At 36.0% G+C, this 27098-nt stretch overlaps 1 protein-coding gene across 2 annotated transcripts in view; it reads right to left on the reverse strand.

Annotated features, from left to right (window-relative positions):
* The window catches only part of ACER3 (alkaline ceramidase 3), a 185481-nt gene that overhangs the window by 107609 nt on the left and 50774 nt on the right, over positions 1-27098 (reverse strand). For both annotated transcript variants that reach the window (XM_029209021.1, XM_029209020.1), the window contains exon 2: positions 5480-5590. Coding sequence is in view for 1 of the 2 variants with exons in the window: in XM_029209020.1 (XP_029064853.1) it covers positions 5480-5590 (111 nt within the window). In the remaining variant the exon portion in view is untranslated. The remainder of the gene's footprint in view (positions 1-5479; positions 5591-27098) is intronic.

A 27098-nucleotide genomic window follows, 5' to 3' on the forward strand; every position in this document is an offset into this window, starting at 1 on the left:
CCTATACATGCTAGCACTGACATATTTATATATATATATATATATATATATTTTTTTTTTTTTTTCCTGCTCTACTATTTTCTTTCTTCCTTCAACACCACCTCTGAGATGTAAGGACTAAATATCCCTCCTTCTTTCAGATAGTGTGCACATTCCTCCATTTCCTGGTTTTTATTTTTTAAACAAGTACTGAGATATACCATTAAATTCACTCATTGTAAGTGTACAGTTTTAGGAGTTTTAGTAAATTTAAAGAGTTGTGCTACCATCATCACAATCCAGTTCTGTGATAATTCCATCACCCCCAAAGGTTCCCTTATGCCTATTAGCAGTCAACATCCACTCTAAACCCCAAGTAACTAATGATTTGTTTTTATCTCTATAATTTTGCCTTTTCTAGAAATTTCATATGAATAGGGTCATATAATCTGTGGTCCTTTGCGTCTTTTGGTTCCTTTCACTTGGCATAATGCTTTTAGGGTTCATCCATGTTGTTACATGTATCAGTAGTACTTACAAAAAAGTGTCATTCCTTTTTGTTTGCTAATAATTTACTTAGTATATCTGCACTGATATTCATTCACAATATTAGTCCTTAATTTTCTTTTTTATGGCATTTTTATTAGGTTTACATAGCAATGTTGTTTGCCTCATAAAAAGAATTTGGAAGTTTTCTTTCATTATCTATGCTTGAAAAAATTTATGTAGCATTGGGACTATCAGGTCTTTGAAGGTTGATTGGAACTCTCTGTGAAACTATCTGGACCCAGTACTTTTGTGGAGGAATTCCTTAATAAGTTACTCTATTTCCTATACAGAAATTGGTCTGTTTAAAGCTTTCTATCTTTGGGGTCAATTTTGACAAATTGTATTTTCCTAGGAAATTATCCAATTTATTTATTTACATAGAGGTTTAAATTTTTTTTTCCTTTGATTCAGTGGATATTTCCTCTTTGTCATTTCTTATTTTAATGTTTATGTTTGCTTCCTTTTTTCTAAAGTTAGCTAGTTGTCTACTTTTTCTTAAAAAAAATAGATTTTGATTCATTAATTAGAACGTTCTTCTGTTCTCTATCTTGTTACTTTCTGCTTTTATCTTTATAATTTCCTCCCTTAAACTTTCATTTGGTTTATTCTGCAGTCTTTTTCTTGCCTTTTGAGTTGGGATTTTAATTAATTTTTACCTTTAGTTTTTATCTTTTATTATTATTTAATTGTTTAAGCCTATGTATTATGCTCTGATGGCTGCTTTATATAAATCCCCATAGATTTTGATATGCAGACTTTTTGTTACAACTGTATTTTAGGACTCCTATAATTTCCATTTCTATTTTCCCTTTCAACCAAGAGTTAACAGAAGATTTAAAATTTCAAAGAGGAAGAGCTTTTTTATGGTTTGAATTTGTTGTTAATTTCTAGCATGGATGCACTGTGACCAGAGGATGTTGTTTTAATATTTCTACTTAATAGAACTTACTGTTTTGTTTTTATCAATGTTCTATGTATACTTCAAAAGAAGGTATATTCTCTATTATAAGGGTGTAAAGTTCAGCATAAAGCCATAAGATCTATTTTATTGGTTATGCTCTTTAGGTCTTCCAGATATTATTGATATATTTTGTTCACTTCATCTGTCTTGTACTGAGTATGGCATATTAAAATCTTCTATTATTCATGTTTCTATCTATTTCTCTTTGTAGCTCTTGTAGTTTCTGCCATATAATAGTGGTGGTTGTATTATTTGGTACAGAGTTATTAAAAACTTGTATTTTCACTTTGAATCATGGCTTCAACATTAAAAACATCCTTCTTTGTCACACAATGCTTTTTGAAGGGAATTCCACTTTATATGATATCAGGATCACTACCCCTGCTTTCTTATTATTTGTTTCTAACTTTTCTGAATCACTTTGCTTTAGTTTTAGATGTGTCTTTTGTATATAGCATAAAGTTCAATCCTAATTGCTGATGAAATTCAAAAATCTTTTTCTTTTGATATTAAGTTAAGCTGATTCATTTTGATTCATATGACTGATGTTTAATCTCAACTCTGTCATATTGTTTTATTAAAATAGTTACATATATTACTTTATATTTAATGTATTTCTCTAAGTGAAATGTCTTTTTTGTACTTAATTCTTTTGGTATTTAGAAAAGAGGCTTTTTTGGCCTAGGGGTTACTTTTGTACTTATGCCTTTTATAGAACCCTGAGTTCTCCCCTTTTTTTCTTAACCTTTTACTATCTAGTTTGTTACTTTTAGATCATATTCTTCAATACTCAACTTACTACATAGGCAATAGTCAATGAACTTATTCTACTTTGCCCTTTCCTTCTCCCATTTAAAAAACTGCATTCTCTCTACTTTACCAGACCATATAATGTCCATATACTACTCTTCAGTCCTTATTACATCTGTTTTAGTCTTAGATCTATAGTTAAATGTGTTAAATGCTCATCATCAGACATTTTGCCCAAGTTCGCCCAGTCTTCTCTTAGTTGGATGAACATCATTCTCTAGTACAATGCAGTCAGTAGAACTTCCTGTGATGAAGGCAATGTTCTATATCTGCACTGCCCAATACAGTAGCCATAAGCCACATATGGGTACTGAGCACTTGAAACGTGGCTAGTGTGACAGAGGAACTGAAATTTGCATTTTAATTTTCATTTATTTAAATTTAAATTACCACATTTGGCTAGCAGGTACTAAATCAGAGAGAGCAGTACTCATGGATTCATCAGGAAGGAGTCATGTGTACAGTTTTCAATGAGTACTTGTATGTTTAAAACTGTCTTTCTATAACCTGGATAACTGAAAAACAATTTGTTTGGAATATAAAATCTTTGGTTTGCACTAAAAATGCAGTTCCACTGATGCCTTTCTTTTTATGTTGCTGATGAGGTCTAGTGCCAGCCTAATTTTCTTGCCCTTATAAGTATTCTGGTCTTTTTCCCTGGAGCTGTGTGGGTTTTTTCATTTTTAAAATCCAGTAATTTTACTAGTCTCTTTCAGAGTTGACCATTCCAAGTCAGTTTTATGAGACAAAAATGGACTTTTCAATATCTAGATTTGGGTCTTCTTCCATTTCCAAAAAGTCTTCTTTCAAATTAATTTGAAAATTACAATTTTAAATATAAGGTCTGTTTCATTGTTTTATTTTCCTTCCTCAGGGACTCCAATTACAGTTGTATTAAATCTTCTTTGTCTGTCTTCCATTTCAATCACTTTCTCTCTGACCCTTTTTAGTTCTTTATCTCATTTTCATTCTCTTGCTTGTTTCTCTTTCTTAAATAGCCCTTATTAAATACTCAACACATTGTAATTCAGGCTTAATTTCTTTCCTAAGTTTAATCAATTCTAATTTTATTTCTTTTGAGGGGTGAGGAAGCTATTTCTGTTATTACTTTTAATTTTTTAAATTAATTTTTATAGGTGTTATTAGTTTTTAAATTTTTATTCATTTATTGGTTTGAGGCTAATTCAGTTAGGAGTACTGTGCTGCAGTTTCTTTCTGCTTTATAATTAGTTGTGGGGAAAGAACATCCATGAGCCAAAAGGTATTGATTCTCATTTTCTGTTTTTTTATTACAGTAGCTTTGCATGGATGTAGACTGATTTTGCGGGGGTTCCACTTTGTGGAAAGAGTAAAGGTTTGGGGTGGCTTAAAAGATTTCAAGTTCAAGCCTGCCCCCTTCTGAATAGTAACGGTTAGTGTCCTTTTTCATATACATTTATTTGTTTTGGTGGCAGGGCAGGGTGCAGGGAGAAAGGTCTAATGTATTTTATAATTGTGTTGTTTCAGTAGGATCTTAATTCCTCACTCTAACTTCCTTCTTTCCCTACACTTACACATTTCCAATGGCTATCTTCCTCTTTCTAGTTATTTCTTTCCCAGAAGTAATACCTTTCCCAAACTGCCACTTTAGGTCTTGTACACTTTCAAGCCCTTTACTATGTACTTTAAAGTACTGTGTACTTTATCAAGTACTATGATTTACCAGGTCTCATAACGTTTTCAGAAATTTTGCATTTATCATGAAGCTTTCTCTTTCTATTGGTGTTTTGTCAGATTAAGCCCTCAACTCTTCTCTCCTCTTTTCCATATAGTTTTTCAAACCTCCCCAAGTCTAAAATATTAAAGACAGTTCTGCTAGAATGTGGTGTTTATTACTTGTTTAAAAATGATTTGACGTTCATGGTATTCTTTTTCTCTTAGTAAGGCTGAAAATGTGGGCTAAGTGTGGTTTTATTTACTTTCCTTCTTAATCTTCTAGAAGGATGAATGGACAAATTCTAACTCAGGAGGTCAGTATTATCCTAGGGCAACTTGGAAGTCCCTCAAATCTTTTTATTCTTATTGTTATTACTGATTGTGATTTGTTGGTATTTTATAAACATTCTTAAAACATCCCAGGAATTAAAGCAAAGGGCTAAGTTTGTGGACAAGTATTCCTTTTGAAGATGAATGAAGTAACTTCCTCACAACACCACACATATGAGAAACAGATTCAGAAATTAAACCCTCTCATATGCAATGACTAATATAATTATATAAAATCTGATATGATATACTACAGCTTACAGTTTTGTGGTAATTAGAGGTCCCTTCTGCCCATGTGTAAATAATATCTACCTTGAACTAAAACAAAAGAAATTGTGTTTAATTTAGAAAGTTACATAAAAGAAGCAAACTAGAATCTACTTTCTTTGCTATTTTTGTCTTTATGATGATAATGCAAGGACATGAAAGAGTGATTTTCCCATCTTAGGCTCTGGTAAAGTTCACTCATCCCTCCATGTAACATTTACTGAGAACCACTAACTTGCCAGGCAATAGGGATACAAAGATAACTAAGACGCGGTCCCTGTCTCACAGACAAGTAGAGGAATAGGAGTAAGTTGCAGAAGATCAGATATAGTAGAATATCCTTTACAAAAAGTTTTAAAATATGTGAATGATATTTTTCATATTTTTAAGGATACATACATATATAGTATAAATACAAAAACATGTGAGAAAATGATAATCAAATTCAGTATAGAGGTTAACTCTAGCAGGGTGAGCTGGGAGGAAGATGGGAATAAAATCAAGCAGGAGTAGAAAGGGAGTTTCAACTTTACCTATAGTAGTTTATTTCTTTAAAAAAGAAAAAGTAAGAACTGAGACAAATATTGCAAAGTGTTCAGATCTGACAAAGAAGGATGGTGAGATACATGGATATATTTGTTATATTATCCCTGTTCTTTTCTGGATGCTTGAAATATCTTGGTTTTTTTTTAATTTATTCAAAATACAGTTCAAATATTGGCAAGATTTGTGGAGTTTTAATTCAGAAGTTTCAGAATGTGCTCAAGTTGTATAATAAACAACACAAAATTGAGAAACAATTTTAGGAAAGAATGAGAAAAACAGTCTGTCTGAATATGGTACATCATTTTTTTTCACATCATTTTTTAGATGAAGTGTTATACATACCTGTGAGTGCTAAATAGGAAGCAATGTACCGCTTTTCCAGTCCACCTCTAACACTCTGAATGGCACCAAAAATTGGAGGTATAATCATAATCAGGTTACTCACTGTATTCCCTATAGGAAAAAAAACACACAAGAAGATAATGAGATTAATCAATACTACTTTAAATAAAGATGTACACAGTTAGCCCTTAGCAAAAATTAAGTAGGTGTCTTCTTAGAAAGATGATGAAAAGATACTTACAAGGGGCTAAAGGAAAATAGTTCTCTACTCAACAAAAATTTCTTACAAAAATCAAAGTAAAATACAGATACCTTCAGACAAATGAAACTAAGAATTTTCAACCAGAACATCCACTAAAGGAACTTCTAAATTCTCAAGGTAAAAAGCAAAAGTATCTCAGAAAGAACCTCAAAGATAAGCAAAAAGTGAGTTGGAAAAAGCAGTTTACACCAATGCTACTGAAAGGGTGGTCCATGGATAACAGTATGATAAGATAAAATACAGAACTGAGTTAATTTGTCTCTTGAAAGGAATGACAACAAATCAAAGCTTGCATTTTTCATCTCTTCTTAAACTTTAATTTTTGTGGCAATGTTTTTAGTTCCTAGTTTCTGTTTCTAGTAAACACAAAAGGCCACGGATCTTGATCTGATTTTTGATCCTCTCTTTACAAAAACAAAGCTGAAACATGAATAGCAAAGAAACAATAGAAACCGTAATAGCAGAAGTAAATAGTAAAATGGGGAAAAAGATGGCTAAACTATTTTGTATATTGATTCTGGGTAGTATTTTATACATTTATTCTGGGAATATAGTGGCACAAAACATTCAAAATTCCAAATTTGTGATTTTCAACATAGGAGCTGATATCAGGACAAATATCAATTAATGGACATATACAAAACACTCTGCCCTACAACAACAGTACATACATTCTTCTCAAGTGCACATGAACATTTTCCAGGATACAGCATATGTTAGGCCATAAATTAAGTCTCAATAGACTTAAAAAGGCAGATATAAACTATCATACAAAATATCTCCTCCAACCACAAAAGAATGACGTTAGAAATAAATAACAGAAGGAAAACTGGAAAATTCACAAACCTGTGGAAATTAAACAAAATATTATTAAACAATCAATGTATCAAAGAATAAATCACCAATCAAATTAGAAAATACTTAAGAGACGAATTAAAATTAATACACAACATACCAAAATTAATGGGATGTAGTAAAAGCAGTGCTGAGTGGGAAATTTACAGCTATAAGTGCTTATATTTAAGATCTTCCAGCTGAAATGAAAGAATGTTACTTAGTAACATGAAAATATATGAAAATGTATAACACACTGGTAAAGCTAAGCATAATCAAATTCAGAATACTGTAATACTGTAATATGATGGTGTATTAATCACTTAAGTCTAGTACAATGATGTAAGGACAAAAGTATTAAAAATAACTACAGCTACAATAATTTGTTAATAAATACAAAAAGCAGGTAAATTGTGATATCAAAATCCTAAAAGGGTGTAATAAAAGGCTAGAGTTTTAGTATGCGAGGTTGCTATCAGTGTGGAAGAAAGTTATATCTATAAGTTGTTTTATGTAAGCCTCATGGTAACCACAAAGCAAAAACCTACATTAGACACAACAAAAGATTGTTGCTGGAGGGAATGAAAAAGGAGGGAACTGAAGTATACCACTACAGAAAATCATCAATTCACAAAGGAAAACAGCAAGAAAGGAATACAGGAACTACAAAACAGCCAGAAAACAATTAATAAAATGAAACTAGTAAGTCCTTATCTATCAGTAATTGCTCTAAATGTAAACGGGTTAAATTCTCCAATTAAAAGGCATACAGTGATTGGAAGGATAAAAAAACAAGACCCAACTACATGGTGGCTACAAGAGATTTACTTCAGCTTTAAAGACATACATGGGCTCAAAGTTAATGGATTAAAAAAGATATTCTATGGAAGTAAAAACCAAAAGAGAGCAAAGGTAGCTATAGTTATATCAGACAAAATAGACTTTAAGCCAAAAACTGTAACAAGACAAAGAAGATCATTATGTAATAATAAAGGGTTAATTCATCAAAAGGATGTATCAGTTGTAAATATATATGCACCCAAATCAGAGCACCTAAATATATTAAGCAAATATCAACAGATCTGAAGGAAGAAATAGACCACAATACAACAATAGTAGGGGATTCAATACCCCACTTTCAACAACGGATAGATCATCCAGACAGAAAATCAACACAGAAAAGTTGGATTTCAACTACACTTAAAACCAAATGGATCTAACAGACATATACAAAACATTCCATCCAAGAGGCAGCAGAGTACACATTTTCCTCAAGCACACACAGAACATTCTCCAGGACAGATGATATAACAGGTCACAAAACAAGTGTTAGAAAACTTAAGAAAACTGAAATCATATGAAGTATCTTTCCAGCTACAATGGCATAAAACTAAAAATCAACAATAGGAGGAAAACTAGAAACTCACAAATATGTCAAGGTTAAACAACACACTCCTGAACAACAAATGCGGGAAAAAAGAAGTCAAAAGGTAAATAAAAAATATCTTGAAACAAATGAAAATGGAAACACAACATACCAAAACTTATGGGATGCAGCTAAAGTAGTTCTAAGAGGAAAGTTTATAGTAATAAATGCCTATATTAAGAAAAAAGATCGCAAATAAACAACCTGACATAATACCTCAAAGAGCCAGAAAAAGAACAAACTAAGCCCAAATTCAGAAGGAAAGAAATAAAGATCAGAGTGGAAATAATGAAACTAAGAGACGATTTTTTGAAAAAATAAACAAAATTGACAAACTTTTAGCTAGACTAACTCAAAAAAAGAGGACTCAAATAAATAAAATGAGAAAAGAAAGAGGATATTAAAACTAATACCACAGAAACACTCACTGGGGAAAGGTTAGTCTCTTCAATAAATAGTGTTGGGAAAACTAGATAACCACACACAGAAGAATGAAACTGAACCTCTATCTTACAAAATGAACTCAAACTGGATTAAAGATTTAAGCACACATGAAAAACATGCTCAACAACACTAATCACCAGGGAAATGCAAATCAAAACCACAGTGAGATATCATTTCACACCTTATCGCTAATTATTAGAGAAATGCAAATCAAAACTACAGTGAGGTACCATCTCACACTGGTCAGAATGGCCATCATTGAAAAGTCTACAAATAACAAATGCTGGAGAGGGTGTGGAGAAAAGGGAACCCTCCTACACTGTTGGTGGGCATGTAAACTGGTGCAGCCACTATGGAAAACAGTATGGAGGTGCCTCAAAAAACTAAAAATAGGGCTTCCCTGGTGGCGCAGTGATTGAGAATCCACCTGCCAATGCAGGGGATGCGGGTTCGAGCCCTGGTCTGGGAGGATCCCATATGCCGCAGAGCAACTAGGCCCGTGAGCCACAACTACTGAGCCTGCGCATCTGGAGCCTGTGCTCCGCAACAAGAGAGGCCATGATAGTGAGAGGCCCATGCACCGCAATGAGAGTGGCCCCCGCTTGCCACAACTAGAGAAAGCCCTCGCACAGAAACGAAGACCCAACACACCAAAAATAAATAAATTAATAAACTCCTACCCCCAACATCTTCTAAAAAATAAAAAAAAAAACTAAAAATAGAGTGGCCATATGATCCAGCAATCCTACTGCTGGGCATATATCTGGACAAAACTATAATTCAAAAAGATACATGCACCCCTATATTCATAATAGCACTATTCACAATAGCCATGACATGGAAACAGCCTAAATGTCCATTGACAGATGAATAGATAAAGAAGATATGATACACATACACAACGGAATACTACTCAGCCAGAAAAAAGAATGAAATAATGCCATTTGCAGGAAAATGAATGGACCTAGAGATTACCATACTAAGAGAAGTCAGAAAGAGAATGACAAATACCATATGATATCACTTATATGTGGAATCTAAAATATGACAAAAATGAACTTATCTACCAAAACAGAAACAAATTCACAGACACAGAAAACAGACTTGTGGTTGCCAAAGGGTAGGTGTGGTGGGGGAGGGAGGGATTGGGAGTTTGGGATTAGCAGATGCAAATTATTATATAGAGAATGAAGAAACAACAAGGTCCCCCTATATAGCACAGGGAACTATATTCAATATCCTGTGATAAACCATAATGGAAAAGAACATGAAAAGGAATATATATATATATGTGTGTGTGTGTGTATATATATATATGCATAACTGAGTCATTCTGCTGTAAGCAGAAATTAACATAATACTGTAAATCAACTATACTTCAATAAAATAAATTTTTTAAGAAAGATAAGTGTTGGCAAGAATGTGGAGAAAAGGGTTGTAAAACGTGTGTTGGTGGGATGTAAAACAGTATAGCCACTGAGTAAAACAGTATGGAGTTTCCTCAAAAAATTAAAAATAGAACTACCGTATTATTCAGCTATCCCACTTCTTGGTATATATCCAAAGTAAATGAAACAGGACCTCAAAGAGACACCTGCACTCCCATGTTCATTGCAGCATTATTCACAATGGCCAAGATATGGAAACAACCTAAGTGTCCATCAACAGATGAATGGATAAAGAAGGTGTGGTATATATATACAACAGAATATCATTTCAGCCATGAGAAAGAAGTAAATCTTGCTGTTTGCAACGACTTGGATGAAACTTGAGGGAATTACGCTCAGTGAAATATGCCAGAGCAAGACAAATACTATATGATATCACGTATATGTGGAATCTAAAAAAGCCAAACCCAGAGAAACAGAGAATAGAGTGGCAGTTACCAGGGGCTGAGGGTGGGGGAAATGGGGGAGATGTTTTCAAAGGATACAAACTTCCAGTTACATGACTAACAAGTCTGGGGATCTAATGAATAGCATGGTGACTACAGCTAATAATTCTGTATTATATACTTAAAAGTTGCTGAGAGAGAAGATCTTAAATGTTCTTAACACAAAAAAGAAATGGAAATTATGTGACGGGATGGAGGTGTTAGCTAATGCTATGGAAGTAATCATTTTATGAATATGTGTATCAAATCAACGGCTTGTACATCTTAAATTTATATAATATTATATTTCAATTATACCTCAGTAAAGCTAGAACAAAATCTGAAAGGATCAAACTATTTCCAAGTAACTTAACTGAATCCTAGAACAAAATTCAAGCCTATTTATGGTAATACAAAAAATATCCACGACCCAACAAGGTAAGAAGCACAATATCTGACATCCAATTAAAGATTAGCAGGCAGGGGGCTTCCCTGGTGGCGCAGTGGTTGAGAGTATGCCTGCCGATGCAGGGGACACAGGTTTGTGCCCTGGTCCGGGAAGATCCCACATGCCGCGGAGTGGCTAGGCCCGCGAGCCATGGCCGCTGAGCCTGCACGTCCGGAGCCTGTGCTCCCCAACGGAAGAGGTCACAACAGTGAGAGGCCCGCATACCACACACACACAAAAAAAGATTAGCAGGCAGGGAATTCCCTGGTGGTCCAGTGGTTAGGACTCTGTGCTTCCAGTGCAGGGGGCACGGGTTCCATCCCTGGTCAGGGAACTAAGATCTCACAAGCTGCATGGCACAGCCCCCCCACACACACAAAAAAGATTACCAGGCATACAAAAAGGAAGAAAAACAACCCCAAAAAATACTCAATTGAAACCAACCCAGAACTGATACAAATGTTAGAATTGGCAGACAAGGATTAAAACACTTCATTTAAGCCTAGAAAATACAAACTAACCTATACTATAGTGTCAGAAAGCAGACCAGTGGTTGTGGGTAGGGCTGGGGTAGAAGAGAGAGCAGGATGGAGAAGGACTTACAAAGGGACATGAGAAAACTTGGAGGTGATGGATCTGTTCACTGTCTTGATTGTGGTGATGGTTTCACATGTGTATACATATGACAAAACTTAATTTGTACACTTTAAATAGGCACTTTCTATTGCATGTCAACTATACCTCAATAAAGCTGTTTTTTTAAAAAAAAAAGTTTTGCCTCTGGGGATTAGAATTGGAGGGTAGAGAGGGAAGAGCTAGGGAAGGGCACTGCTTTCTGGTTTCCTTACAAGTCTTCTAGCACAGGCTGGATTTTTATCTATTTTTAATGCATTACTTTAATAAAATAAAAATAAAAGAAACTTTTAGAAAGGGAATAAAATAGTTGGGGATAATTTCACAGATGTGATAAGATTTGAGCTAGACCCTGAAAGGAGAGACAGGAACAATAAAATCTACTGAGCCTATTATTAAGAACCAGGTACTGGAATTCACATTTTACACGTGCTAACATTTGCTTTTCATTAACAATATTGTGAAATATTATCGCCCAATTAAACAAACAAAGTCAAGCTACGGGATTATATAATTTACCCAAATTCTCACAATAAGCAGATGGTGGAGCCAAGATTTTATTCCAGGTCTATTTGTCCTTACAGCCAATGTTCCTCTCCTTAAATGCACTAGCACAGTGTTTGCACAAAGAAGACCCTTATTAACATTTAAAAAATTATATCAAAGAGTATTCTATTAAAAATGTTTTAAGTAAATTCCAGATTATACAAATAACAAAGTAATTTGCCTAGGTGAAGTGTGAAAATATAAGGTGGGGAGCCAGGCAGACTGAAAGATATATATCCAAACAGCAGTTATCAATAACTTTAAGTAAACCTGTGGAAGATGTTGAATATTATGCCATTTAGGAGAGCCCTAGGATTCAAACTAATGAAAATCTTTATTGTTGACTGAGATAAAGGAAATGAAACATGCCCAAAGGTCCAGATAATATTAAATTTAGCTGAGATGTCAATACTCTGGAAGTCAGAAATACATTTCTAAAGGTAGAGGATATGGGACGGTCCCACAAACTACATTAAATTCAATTAAGGATAACACAAAGTTTTACAAATTAGAATGAGGAATTGCAGACCACAAACACAGGCTACTGTGACAGACAGAATAAGGACAACTCTGAGAGAAAGATCCAAAGACAGAAAGATGACAGCACACTATTCTTGGGGGGAAAATCTCAATATACTACCTCAAAGCAATACTTAGAGGTAAAAATGGAAAGAGCTGGATAGTGACCATCCTACTTCTCTCTGCTTTAATTCAGCTTCTTTTTGGAATGCTTACGTATTTGTGGAACCCTACTTTAAACAAAACAGAGATCCTAAGTACTGAGAGAGATACTAAAACAAAGAAATCATTTACTTAATAAACAAAACATGTCATATGAGGAATGGCATGACTGCTGTCTTCAAATATCAACTTCAAAGTTTAAAGGAATGTTAAACTAAAGGTGAATGAGGCTTGCTATGGCTATAAAACATCAAAATTAAATTCAATGAAGTTACAGAGAAGCATATTTCTGCTCAATACAAGGCAAAACATTCTAAAATTAGAGCTGTCCAAAAAAAAAAAAAAGTAACAAGACTATGAACTTTTGGGCAGGGACGAACCATGTCTTACTCATATCTGTATGCTTTTGACTGGCACAATACCAAGGACAGAGCAGGCACTCAGGAAAGTCTGGTAGAATGAATAAATTCATACATGCATGCTTACTGAAACCTGAGGATAGCAGTTTCTCCTTTTATCCCCTGGTATTATTCACAAAATTATGTGTTTCTTACTTTTTTGATTTAACAATGGTTATAGTAGATGGTAGCTTGTTTATTTTAGCATAACTTCACTCTTTTTTAAAAAGTGACAAACGTTTACTGTAAAAAAATTTAAACAATTCAGAAAAGTGTAAAAAAAATTAAATCATCAAATATCCTAACACCCAGTAATTATCATCATTAATATTTGTTAAGGGACTTCCCCGGTGGCGCAGTGGTTAAGAATCTGCCTGCCAATGCAAGGGACATGGGTTCGATCCCTGGTCCGGGAGGAGCCCACATGCCGCGGAACAACTAAGCCCATGTGCCACGACTGCTGAGCCTGCACACCGCAACTACTGAAGCCCGTGTGCCTAGAGCCCATGCTCCGCAACAAGAGAAGCCACCACAATGAGAAGCCCGTGCACTGCAACGAAGTGTAGCCCCCGCTCGCCTCAACTAGAGAAAGCCTGTGCACAGCAACTAAGACCCAACGCAGCTCAAAAAAAAAAAAAGAATTGCTAAGTTTTACATATACAGAGAGAGATGAATGGATGGGAATTAAGAAAGAAAAGACAAAGTTTTAAAGGCTATTAGACATGCTCTTCTTTTATAAAAATGTTTTAACAAAAGAAAGTAAAACTGAGTATGAAACGACTGAAAGATGAGAGTCCTGATTTTTACATGGTTAATTTTTTTTTTTTTTTTTGCGGTATGCGGGCCTCTCACTGTTGTGGCCTCTCCCGTTGCGGAGCACAGGCTCCGGACGCGCAGGCTCAGCGGCCATGGCTCACGGGCCCAGCCGCTCCGCGGCATGTGGGATCTTCCCGGACCGGGGCACGAACCCGTGTCCCCTGCATGGGCAGGCGGACTCTCAACCACTGCGCCACCAGGGAAGCCCCACATGGTTAATTTTTATAGCATATGCATCCTTGCCATGAAACAAAGAAATTCACACTCCTAAACTTCCTCCCACCTTCCTTCCACTATGTACTGATTTTTATTAGTCATATCTACATTTTCAAGGACTATATATTTCACATTGTCAAGGATTTACATTTAGTTCTGCAAACCACATTTTTCACCCTTGTTTTTTAAAAATAACAGATTTATCAAGATATAATTCATATATCGTAAAAATAACCCTTTTCATGTGTACAATTCAGTGGTTTATAATGTACTCACAGATTTGTGCAACCATCATCACTATCTAATTTTCAAACATTTTCATCAGCCCAAAATGAAACCCCAGACTCATTAGCAGTCACTCCCCCATCTCTTCTCCCTGAAGTCCTTGGTGACCACTAATCTAATTTCTGTCTCTGGATTTGGCTATCCTGGACACTTCATATAAATGAAATCATACAATATGTAGGCTTCTGTGTTTGTTTTTTCTCACTTGGCATAACATCTTCAAGGTTCATCCATGTTGTAGCATACATGTGTCCAGAACTTCATTCTTTTTTATTGACAAAGAGTTCATTGTATGGATATACCACATTTTGTTTATACATTCATCAGTTGGACATTTGGGTTGTTTCCAACTCTGTGACTATTGTAAATAATGCTGCTATGAACATTCATATACAAGTTTTTGTGTGGTCATGTTTTCAATTCTCTTTAGTATATACATAGGAGTGGAATTCCTGGGTCATATCATGATTCTATGTTCATCTTTGTTTTTAGTCTCAGGTATCTATTTAAATGGATATAGTGCCAAACTCCAGTCTTTTTCCCCATGGCTTTTCTTTCCATTTTGCTTTTTTTTTTTTTAAACCAAGTTTTACCTGTTTAGATTTCATCATTCATCTTCATACAGTTTTTTCAAGGATTTATAAGTGCTGTATTCCCTGACTTCTGGAGTGCACGAGAATATTGTCTTTTACCTTTATACTCAAAAGATAACTCAGCTATAAAATTTTGGGGTCTCTCTTTCTTTCAAAAGTTTGTAAGTACTGTGCTGTTGTCTTCCAGATTGACTATTACTATGAAGAAGTTAGAAGCTAGTCTGAACTTTTCCCTTGCAGATGACTTGCTTTTTTGCCTGCACTCCCAATGAATTCTTTCTTTATACTTGAATCTGTGTATTTGAGTAGCCACTGGGCATCCAGATAAGAGAGATGCTATATCCACTCTATCTCTATATAAAGCTAAGTAAATATAGTGTTAAATACATTTTTTACTCAAGTCAGACCAACAACTTGAACCTGTAACTGCCACTGTGATGCTACACACATAATTTACAATAACCTCAACACATGTCACATACCTAAATACACATCTAACAAAAGATGTGCAAGACATAATACTAATATCAATAAAACTCCCAACAGGTTTTTTGGGTACAAATTGATAAACTGACTCTAAACTTTATATGAAAATTTAAAAGGCCAAGAAGAGCCAAGATAATCTTGAGCACAAAACTAGAATATTTATACTACTAGATATCAAGACCTATTAGGAAGGACAGATAAACAAAACAGTAGAACAGATAAGATTCCAAGAACAAACTAACATTTACAGTCACCTGATTTACGACAAACATGACCCTGCAATGCAGTATGAAAAGGACAGTCTTTTCAATAAAGGGCACTGGATCAACTGCATATTTACACGGGAAAAAAAGGAATCTGGACCCCAACCTCACACTTCTTATACAAAAATAAATCCCAGATGTACTGCAGATCTAAATGTGAACGGTAAAACAGTATAATCTTTAGAAGAAAACATGGGAGAACATCTTCACAACCTTGGAGTGGCAAAGAATTTTTCAATAGGACACGAAAAGGATGAACCACAAAAGCAAAAAGACTAGAAATGTCAAGAAGCTAAGACGATAAAATCAAGAAGAATAAAAGGTTGTTTTCATTTATTTATTGGCTGCTTTGGGTCTTCGTTGCTGTGCGTGGGCTTTCTCTAGTTGCGGTGAGCGGGGGCTACTCTTCATTGCAGTGCACGGGCTTCTCACTGTGGTGGCTTCTCTTGTTGCGAAGCACAGGCTCTAGGCACGCAGGCTTCAGTAATTGTGGCATGTGGGCTCAGTAGTTGTAGCCTGGGGGCTCTAGAGTGCAGGCTCGGTAATTGTGGTGCATGGGCTTAGTTGCTCCACGGCATGTGGGATTTTCCGGGACCAGGGCTTGAACCCGTGTCCCCTGCATTGGCAGGCGGACTCTTAATCACTACGCCACCAGGGAAGCCCAAAAGGTTGTTTTCTAAAAAGTGGATTTAAAGAAAAATAGATGCAAAATTGCTTTGTAAATAAGGAGATATATGCATACTAGCTAATTTAACTTTACTGAACAAAAAGAATGCACAAGAAATTATCATGGACTGAAAATTTTTGGTTAAAAAATGCTATCAGCCTGGGTCCAATCAGGAGTGATAAGCCACAGAGTAATTTGAACAGGAAAAGTTTACTGTAAGGAATCATTAACTATAAGAGGGAACTGGAGTAATGAGAGATTGTCTAGTAGTAAGTAAAGAGAACTCTACAGAATATAGGAAGAGCAGATGTAAGGAACAGCCACTTCTCCTAAGATGGAGACAGAACACTAAAAGAAGAGGCCTCAGCCAGGGCAGAGATACAGACCCTGTGGGAGAGGGCATGACCACAGCTCAACAAATAGCAGAGAAGTTGCTGTGATGCCACCCCTGCTGACTTCAGTGAAAATCCACCGTTAGGAACTTGTCTTTAATCTGCCCTCTGGGATGCGGGGGAAAACTGATCACCTGGAGTGGGGAGCTACTGGCCACTGGGTGCTGCTGACTGCAGTAATGCATGAGCTGCCACTGGAGAAGCTGAGCAAACTTCAGGATCTGGGCATTGTATGAGACAGAGGCTGAATGAACCACTGGCACTGCAAGAGCCAGGCACTTAAGCCACCAAGCCAGCACACAACAACCACGAAGGAAAACTCTTCCTCTTGCAACGTCTCTCCAGCGCCCTCTACTGACAAAGCTTAACATCCGGCTAGTTGGCAAAGGAAGCAAATTTAAAGGGCCCAGGTCCATCTTCACAGAGCATGAGATAAATGACGAATTTGGAGCAGAGAGGGAATAAACTGATAACTATTACTGATAACAACTATAAAACTTGTTTTTACCAAAACATATATGTTTATCATTGCTGGGCCAAACTATGCCTGATGAGGGTTCCCCAAGCACCAAAATAAGAGAGTCTTAAGATGGTAAAGTGATGGCTTTTTCTCTTTTTTTCATATTTTCTACAATGTGGTTATATTGTTCTTGTAATTTAAAATTAAAATATTAATAATATAAGGGAATGATAGAAAATAAAGGCTAAATTTCTTCTATAAGAGTTTAATTGAGTTTGGGGTGCTTCTAGAAGATTCAATTAAAACAGGGTTTTTTGTGGGCCCCTGGTGGCGCAGTGGTTGAGAGTCCGCCTGCCGATGCAGGGGACACGGGTTCGTGTCCCGGTCCGGGAAGATCCCGCGTGCCGCGGAGCGGCTGGGCCCGTGAGCCATGGCCGCTGAGCCTGCGCGTCCGGAGCCTGTGCTCCGCAACGGGAGAGGCCAAAACAGTGAGAGGCCCGCGTACCGCAAAAAAAGAAACAAAAAAAAACAGGGTTTTTTCCAGAAATGAAAACTAGAGATTCATTCATATACCACACAGTAGTGTACTAAAACTTTAAAGTAAGAAAAATCTATTTTTTCTACAGGGAATCTTGTTTTGATATGGACTTACGGGATTTTTAAAAAAAATCTGAAAACCATATTTTTATACTCCCAAACACAGTATCTCTGAATTCTCCCCTCAGTACAAATTATGGACGAAGCTGACGACATTTCAATAATTTCAAGACTTCTTAACAGGTAAAGCCATCTTTCAGCACGTGAAAAGAAAACTCAAATATCAAAAGTATAAGAAAGAAGGTCAGGGGAAAAAGGTAATGTGCTAAAGAGTAAGTTTGAAACACCTCTGAATGAAGGTACAGTAGGAAGATGTTTGCCTCAGCCTGACAGTAGGTGGAGCTAGTGTGCTCAGCAGTCTTAAAAGTGCTCCCAAGTTTGGCAAAATACAGAGCCCTGGGGCAACCAGGTAGACAATTTAGAGCTCAGTTGTATTTACAATTGTGTAACCACCACCCCAAAAAATAGTAGCATTAAAACCTGGTGAAGCTGAAAAAGTGATCTATACTGCTTCATTGCCACTGTGAGGATCCCTCCTGCACAGTCAGCAAATGAGCTAGATGAAAGCAGTAACTAACTGATTTGAGCCTGAAAGCAACTGAGTACTTTCCCCAAAGCAAGTTCATTTTGTCAAATATTTTACTGTTTATGCAAGTGCTCAAATAATGTTAAAGATTCCCAGAACTTCAGAGTCTTTGGAGCTAGAAAAAGACAGGGAGATCATCTAATTTAATCTCCTCAATTATAGAAGGCAACACTGTGGTTCATACCTACTACCACTTTTTAGCTGTGTGAAGAGGGCAACTTATTTATGCTTAAGCCTTAGTTTCCTGACCTATAAAAAGGGGAAAAATACTTTTAAAATAATTAAAATGATGAAAATAAATATGACCAAATAACACATGTAAAGATTATTTCTGATATGAGAAAGATCCACTGAACATTATATAGGAACTTCCACAGTCTTGCTATGTTAAGAATTAAGTGCTGCCTGGGAATTGCCTTGGTACTTGGATCAGCTCAACAGCTGTCACAAGGGAGAAAGTTTGTCTTCCAATCCAGACCAATAACAAGGAAAGTTGAGTACTCTTATTCACTAAGTTTAAAAAACAAAATGATATACATGCATGTTATAGTACTAGGAGCTCCTTAGCAGCTTTTAATTAAGATAGATATCAGAATAAAAACAGGAAACTATTATAGGTATGTCTTACTTTAAAAAGCGATAAACACAAATTCAATTCAATTTGACAAACATTCATTAAGAATTTTCTGTGGGCAAGGCACTGAATCAGGAGATAGGAAGAAAGGTTAGCAACCATAGTTGCTGTCCTGAGAAAGTATATATACAATGTAGTAGAAAAGACAGACAGGTAAACAACAAGTAAGGGAGAAAAGCAGGACCAAAGAGCACAAACAGCATATGGAAGAAGGGAACCCAAGAAAGGCTTCATTAAGCAGGTGGCACTTGAGCTGTGCCTTGAAAGAGGGAAAGATAAGAAGTCTTTCTCACTATCAATACAAGAAGCACCCTACTTCCTCTGCAGCACAGAAAGTAGCTTCAAAAACATTATTTAATTTATGAAAACTGGTTTTTCACATTATTTTTAAAAAACATCTAAGTTACACTTGCATGTACTTGCACTTACACTGCATGTAAGTTATAACAAAAATATTTTAAGACCACATATTGTAAAAATGGAAATGATCATATTACATTCAAGAGGAAGTACATTTTAGATTTGGGAAGAAAGGTCAAATACATAGCAGTAAAGAGATAAGAGAAGAACCTGGGAGCTCCATATCAATTATGGCTCAGGTAAACTCTAGCCTAACCAGACGGAGGTTATAGGGGAGAGGAAAGACTCATAGCAAAAAGAGCATTACCTGTATATAATACTACTTTGAAGAAAGTTCAAAGATGAGAGCTGAACAGTGAGAATAACAGATAAACATGGAGGAGAAGACAAGAGTCAGAAAAAGGGAAATAAGACAGTCTTAAACTCTCTGGAGAAATACTTGATGAAATCAAGATCTTTTATAATTTCTACTTTCTCTCCATTTTTATTAAAATGTTCTTTTCAGGGCCCAACTAAATAAAGTTAGTTTAGCCTAATCACCCTACCGAAAATGATCACTCTCTTTTTACAGCACTTATTCTAACCTCTCATCTGGCACTTAGCACAGATTGCCTTCCACAGATAGCTCTCTTTTCACTAAATCAGAGTATAGATATTTATGTCTTATCTCTTTAAGTTAAACTTCTTAAGAGCAGTTGCCTTACATTAATCCAGTCATTCAGTAGCAAATACTGAGCATCTACTCTGAAAGGCATTGTATGTTAGGGAATACAAAGGAAAACAGAAGACTCTGCCCTCATGCAAATTAAACTAGTATCAAATTTACAAAACAGTAAAGATATTTAAAACCTAAGTGACTTTATTATAGATGCAGTTCAATTATGATATAATGGAGTCATTCTTTTTTTTTTTTTTTTTTTGCGGTACGCGGGCCTCTCACTGTTGTGGCCTCTCCCGTTGCGGAGCACAGGCTCCGGACGCGCAGGCTCAGCGGCCATGGCTCACGGGCCCAGCCGCTCCGCGGCATGTGGGATCTTCCCGGACCGGGTCACGAACCCGTGTCCCCTGCATCGGCAGGCAGACTCTCAACCACTGCGCCACCAGGGAAGCCCTGGAGTCATTCTTTACTCTGAAATTAATTTAACAGATTCATCCTTCACTCCAAACTAATTTCACTATAATTTTTCATTCACCCTTCATTTACTTAGAGTTGAAATACATCACTTAAACATCATGAATGTACAAGTCCTGTAAAGTACATTTAAAATTTTAGACTAAATTAACTTTAATAAAAATGCAAGCTATTTATTACTATTAAAATCTCACCAAAGACACTGTCCACATTTTTATGATTTATTTTCATTAAGTTTTCTCCAGTGGCAATAAAAAAAATCCCAAACTGCCTTAAAACATGCAAAAAATATTTTAAAATAGCTCATTTTCATATATATTAGGCACAAGGGGGAAAAAATTGGACTGTTACACTACCTCCAAGTTACTCTGATCAAGATTCAGGTATCCCTCCCCCAAAGAGTGATCAGGGTGCTATAACCTTTTTCTTTAACAGTGTATCATTGCCCTGAGGGAACATACCTCAACATGATAAAGGCCATATATGACAAGCCCACAGCTAACATCTTACTCAAGGGTGAAAATCTGAAAGCATTTCCTCTGAAATCAGGAAAAAGACAAGGATAACCACTCTTGCCACTTTTATTCAACATAGTATTGAAAGTCCTAACCACAGCAATTAAGACAAGAAAAATAAAAGGAATCAAAGTTGGAAAGGAAGTAAAACTGTTACTGTTTGCAACTGACATAATATCAATACTATACATAAAATCCTAAAGACACCACCAAAAAAACTGCTAGAACTCATCAATGAATTTGTTAAAGTTGTAACATACAAAACTAATATATAGAAATTTGTTGCATTTCTATACATTAACAATGAACTATCAGAAAGAGATATTAAGAAAACAATCTCATTTACAATCACATCAAAAAGAATAAAATACCTGTGAATAAATCTAACTAAGGAAAAAAAGACCTGTACTTGGAAAACCATAAAACACTGATGAAAGAAATTAAAGACAACACAGATGGAAAGATATACTGTGCTCATGGATTGGAAGAATTAATATTGTTAAAATGACCATTCTGTTCAAGGCAATCTACAAATTCAATGCAATCCCTATCAAAATACCAATGGCATGTGTCACAAAGCTAGAACACATAATTCTAAAACTTGTATGAAAACACAAAAGACCCTGAATAGCCAAAACAATCTTGAGAAAGAAGAATAAAGCTGGAGCTATCATACTCCCTGATTTCAAACTATATTACAAAGCTACAGTAATCAAAACAGCATGGTACTGGCACAAAAACAGACACATAGCTCAATGGAACAGAACAGAGAGCCCAGAGATGAACCCACACATATAAGGGCAGTTAATCTATGACCAAGGAGGCAAGAATATACAATGGGGAAAAGATAGCCTCTTCAATAAATGGTGCTGGGAAAATCAGACAGCTACATGCAAAATAATCAAACTGGATTACTTTTTCATACAATATAAAAAAATAAAATCAAAATGGATTAAAGACTTAAATGTAAGACCTGAAACCATAAAACTTCTAGAAGAAAAGATAGGCAGTATGCCCTTTGACATCAGTCTCAGCAATATTTTTTGGATATGTCTCCCCAGGCAAGGGAAACAAAAGCAGAAATAAACAAATGGGACTACATCAAACTAAAAAGCTTTTGCACAGCGAAGGAAACCATCAACAAAAAGAAAAGGCCACCTACCAAATAGGAGAAGATACTTACACATGATATGGCTTACAAGGGGTTAATATCCAAAATATATAAACAGCTCATACAACTCAACATTAAAAAAAAAATTTTTTTTTAATGGGCAGAAGACCTGAATAGACATTTTTCCAAAGAAGACATACAGATGTCAAGAGGCACATAAAAAGATGCTTAACATCATTAATCATCAGAGAAGTGCAAATTAAAACCAGAGTGAGATACTTCCCTGGTGGCGTAGTGGTTAAGAATCTGCTTGCCAATGCAGGGGACACAGGTTCGAGCCCTGGTGTGGAAAGATCCCACATGCTGCGGAGCAACTAAGCCCATGCACCACAACTACTGAGCCTGTGTGCCACAACTAGTGAAGCCCACACGCCTAGAGCCCATGCTCCGCAACAAAGAGAAGCCACCACAATGAGAAGCTCGCACACTGCAACGAAGAATAGCCCCCGCTTGCTACAACTAGAGAAAGCCCACACGCTGCAACGAAGACCCAATGCAGCCAAAATAAATAAATAAATTTATTTTTTTAAAAAAAAACCCACAGTAAGATATCACCCAACACACCTGTCAGAATGGCTATCATCAAAAAAAAAAAAAAGGTTTCCCTGGTGGCACAGTGGTTGAGAATCCGCCTACCAACGCAGGGGACACAGGTTCGATCCCCAGTCTGGGAAGATTCCCACATGCCGCCAAGCAAGTAAGCCCCTGTGCCACAACTACTGAGCCTGCACTCTAGAGCCCACGAGCCACAACTACTGAGCCCACACGTCACAACTACTGAAGCCTGTGTGCCTAGAGCCCATGCTTTACTATAAGAGAAGCACTGCAATGAGTAGCCCCTGCTCACTGCAACTAGAGAAAGCCCGTGTGCAACAATGAAGACCCAACACAGCCAAAAATAAATAAGTAAATAAATTTATTTTAAAAAAAACCCCACAAATAACAAATGTTGGTGAGGATGTGGAGAAAAGGGAACCCCCATACACTGTTGGTGGAAATGTAAATTGGTGCAGCCACTGTGGAAAACAGTATAGTGGTTCCTCAAAAAAACTAAAAATAGAACCACCATATGACCCAGCAATTCCACTCCTGGGTATGTATCTGAAAAAAAGGAAACATTAATTTGAAAAGATACACACACCCCAATGTTCATGGCAGCATTATTTACAATTGAAAAGATATGGAAGCAACCTAAGTGTCTATCAACAAATGAATAGACAAAGAAGATGTGGGAGTCCCCTGGTGGCTAGTGGTTAGGACTCCAGGCTTTCACTTCTGTGGCCTGGGTTCAATTCCTGCGTTGAGGAACTGAGATCCCACAAGCTGAGCAGCTCAGCCCAAATAAATAAGATGTGAGATACGTGCACGTGCACGCACACATACACACACACACACACACATACACAAACACACACACACACACACACACACACTAAAATACTACTAAGCCATAAAAAAAGAATGAAATTTTGACATTTGCAGCAAAATGGACAGACTTGGAGCGTATTATGCTAAGTGAAATAAGTCAGAGAAAGACAAATACTGTACGATTTCACTTATATGTGGAATCTAAAAAACAAAACAAATGAACAAACATAACTAAACAGAAACAGACTCATAGATAAGAGAACAAAAAGGTGGTTGCCAGAGGGGAGAGGGATTGCTGAGGGAGATCAAGAGGTACAAATTTCCAGTTACAAAATAAATGAGTCACAGGTATGAAATGTACAGTGTAGTGAATACAGCTAATAATTATGTAATACCTTTGTATGGTGACAGGTGGTAACTAGGCTTACTGTGATCATTCTGAAATGTCTAGAAATAATCAAATCATTATGTTATGTACCAGGAACTAACATAGTGTTGTAGGTCAATTATACTTCAAAAACAAATTCATAGAAAAAGAGATCAGATTTTGGTTACCCACAGGTGGGGGGTAGGGGGAGGTGGAATTGGATGAAGGTAGTAAAATGGTACAAACTTCCAGTTATACGATAACTGTACTATAATAGTACTAGCGATGTAACATACAACATGATAAATATAATTAGCACTGCTGTATATTACATATGAAAGTTGTTAAGAGAATAAATTCTAAGGGTTCTCATCACAAGGAAAAAAATTTTTCTATTTCTTTAATTCTGTATCTCTATGTGATGATGGATATTCACTAAACTTATTGTGGTAATCATTTCATGAGGTATGGAAGTCAAATCATTATGCTGTATACCTTAAACTTATACAGCGTTGTATGTCAATTATATCTTAATAAAACTGGAAGATAAAAATAAAGAAAAAATATTACATGAACAATTTTTAATCTATAAATAGAGACCTATCATTTTAACAAATGATCACATAGTATTACATTTTATGGATATATTATAATTTATGTAATCAATCCCTTATTGGTGGACAGTTATTTCCAGGTTTTTACTTCGGAACAGAAATGCTGTAAACATCTGTATTAGTTTCCTAGGGCTACCATAACAAATTACCACAAACGGGGTGACTTAAAACAACAAAAATTTATTCTTCGGGAGGCCAGGAGTCAGAAATCAAGCTGTCAGTAGGGCTGGTTCCTTCTGAAGGCTCTGAGGGAAAATCTGTCCCATACTTTTCTCTTAGCTTGCGGCTGCTGCTGGCAAATCTTGGCGTTACTTGGCTTGTAGACACATCACTCCAATCTCACCCTCATCCTCACAGCTTTCTTCTCTCTCTGTCTCTGTGTGTTTTCTTCTTATAAAACTATCAGTCACTGGACTTAGACCCCACTCTAAATCCAGTATGACTTCATCTCAGGATCTTTAAGTAATTATATCTACAAGGACCCTATTTCCAAATAAGGTCACAGTCCAAGGCTCCGGGTATACATAAACATCGGGGAGATACCTTTCAAGCCACTACAACCTTGAACATAATTGTTTATTCATTTTATTAAGTTCACAGGATGAATTTCTAGCAGTAGAATCTTCTCTTGGAGAAAGTGTCCAGCTTCCTTTTAGTGTTGGCTCCCTAGCCCCTTCTGGAGTAGGTAATGGGAGGTTACAAGATCTTCCCCCGTTCCCTCATCCCCCCAGACAAATCTCACACAAATTCCAGACTTTTTGACTGAAAAATTAAAATTAGGACTCAAATAAAAGCAACACTCTTTTGGATACTTGTACTGAAAGGTAGCATAAAGCTAAAGTCAAAACATCCATATTTAGGCAAAGTGTATAATGAAGCAGAGAAAGTTGTTCTGAGGAAAACGGCAGATGGGCAGAGAGTAGCAGACATGACACACCATACAGTAGCAGACACTGTAGAGAGTAACCTTAAAAACTATAAAGAACTTTACAGCTCTAAAAATAGCTTTTATGAATATAATGGCACTATAAGTCCATTGGAAAAAAAACTGGAAAACACAGAAATATAAAATCAAAATCATGCATAAGCCTTCCACCATACTGTTAATATTTTTATGTATTTCCACCTAATTAAAATAAATTTACAATTGTACAATAATTTAGAATCATACTATAACTTCAATAGTACTGAATGCCAATTTTCGTACTTAACATTATTACGTGAGTATTCATCCATGTAAATTAATAATCTTGAAAATAATAATGTGGATGGCAGTATAATGTTCCAACATATGATAATCACTTTATTAATCATTTTACTTGTGGGTACATTACACAACACAACCGAACTGCTTTCCAGAATGGTTGGAACAAGCGTTCTCCTATTAGCAGTGTGTAAGGCTGAGTGGCTCACAGTATAACCCTAAAATTGAATAATATAATGTCTTATTTAAGAGGTGAAAAATTATGTATCATTATATTTCTTTGGGTTACTGAGTTGCTTTTTTTTTTTTTTTTTTTTTTGTGGTACGCGGGCCTCCCACTGTTGTGGCCTCTCCCGTTTCAGAGCACAGGCTCTGGATGCGCAGGCTCAGCGGCCATGGCTCAGGGGCCCAGCCGCTCTGCGGCATGTGGGATCTTCCCGGACCGGGGCACGAACCCGTGTCCCCTGCATCGGCAGGCGGACTCTTAACCACTGCGCCACCAGGGAAGCCCCTGAATTACTTTTATGTTTATTCATTTTTCTTTTTATTAATAGTATATTTTATGAAATGTTTATTCAGTTTATTTAACCACCTTAAGGCTTAATCTTCTCATATGTAGATTAGGTTCAATACCTATCGCTATGATGATAAAATACTGCAAAAGTAAACTGAGTAGGTATACAATAAATGTTAGTTCCCTTCCTAAGATTTTATTCTATAATAAGATAAACAGTTTTATTCTAATAAGGTAAAAGAGTTTAGAAAAATATACAACTATAAATCATTTGTTAGAAAAAAAGACAGTAATAGATTCACTGGAATTACATGTAATCTTAAAAAAAAAAGAATAAAAAATGGTTATCTGTGAAAATTATAGTTTGTATACCATGATAAGCAACAATAGTTTTATAAAACTGGACATTGTGGGCTTATTTCCTTAGATTCAAAAATAATCTTGTGGACTTCCCTGGTGGTCCAGTGGTTAAGCCTCCGCATTTCCAATGCAGGGGGCACAGGTTTGATCCCTGGTCGGGGAACTAGGATCCTGCATGCTACACAGTGAAAAACAATTTTAAATTAAAAAAAAAAAATCTTGTAAATCTGAACAGTTAAAAATCAAGAAGAAAACAAATAAATGCACTCAAGAAACTCACCAGATGAGTATGCTACCCTCGTTGCCAACAATATGAAAGAGGTAACCACAGAAACAGAGACATAATCACACCAGCAGCAAGTCCACTAATAACAAGTTAGCTAAATAGCACAGGTTTCACAATAGATTCATTTGAAATAGTGTCTGGTGAGTTGTAATTTACACAAAGACTTGCAAGTGTAGAAGAAATAACTG

Source organism: Monodon monoceros, unplaced genomic scaffold (assembly GCF_005190385.1).
Source record: "Monodon monoceros isolate NGI ecotype Baffin Bay Population unplaced genomic scaffold, NGI_Narwhal_1 Super_Scaffold_7, whole genome shotgun sequence".
In the NCBI taxonomy this organism is placed as follows: domain Eukaryota; kingdom Metazoa; phylum Chordata; class Mammalia; order Artiodactyla; family Monodontidae; genus Monodon; species Monodon monoceros.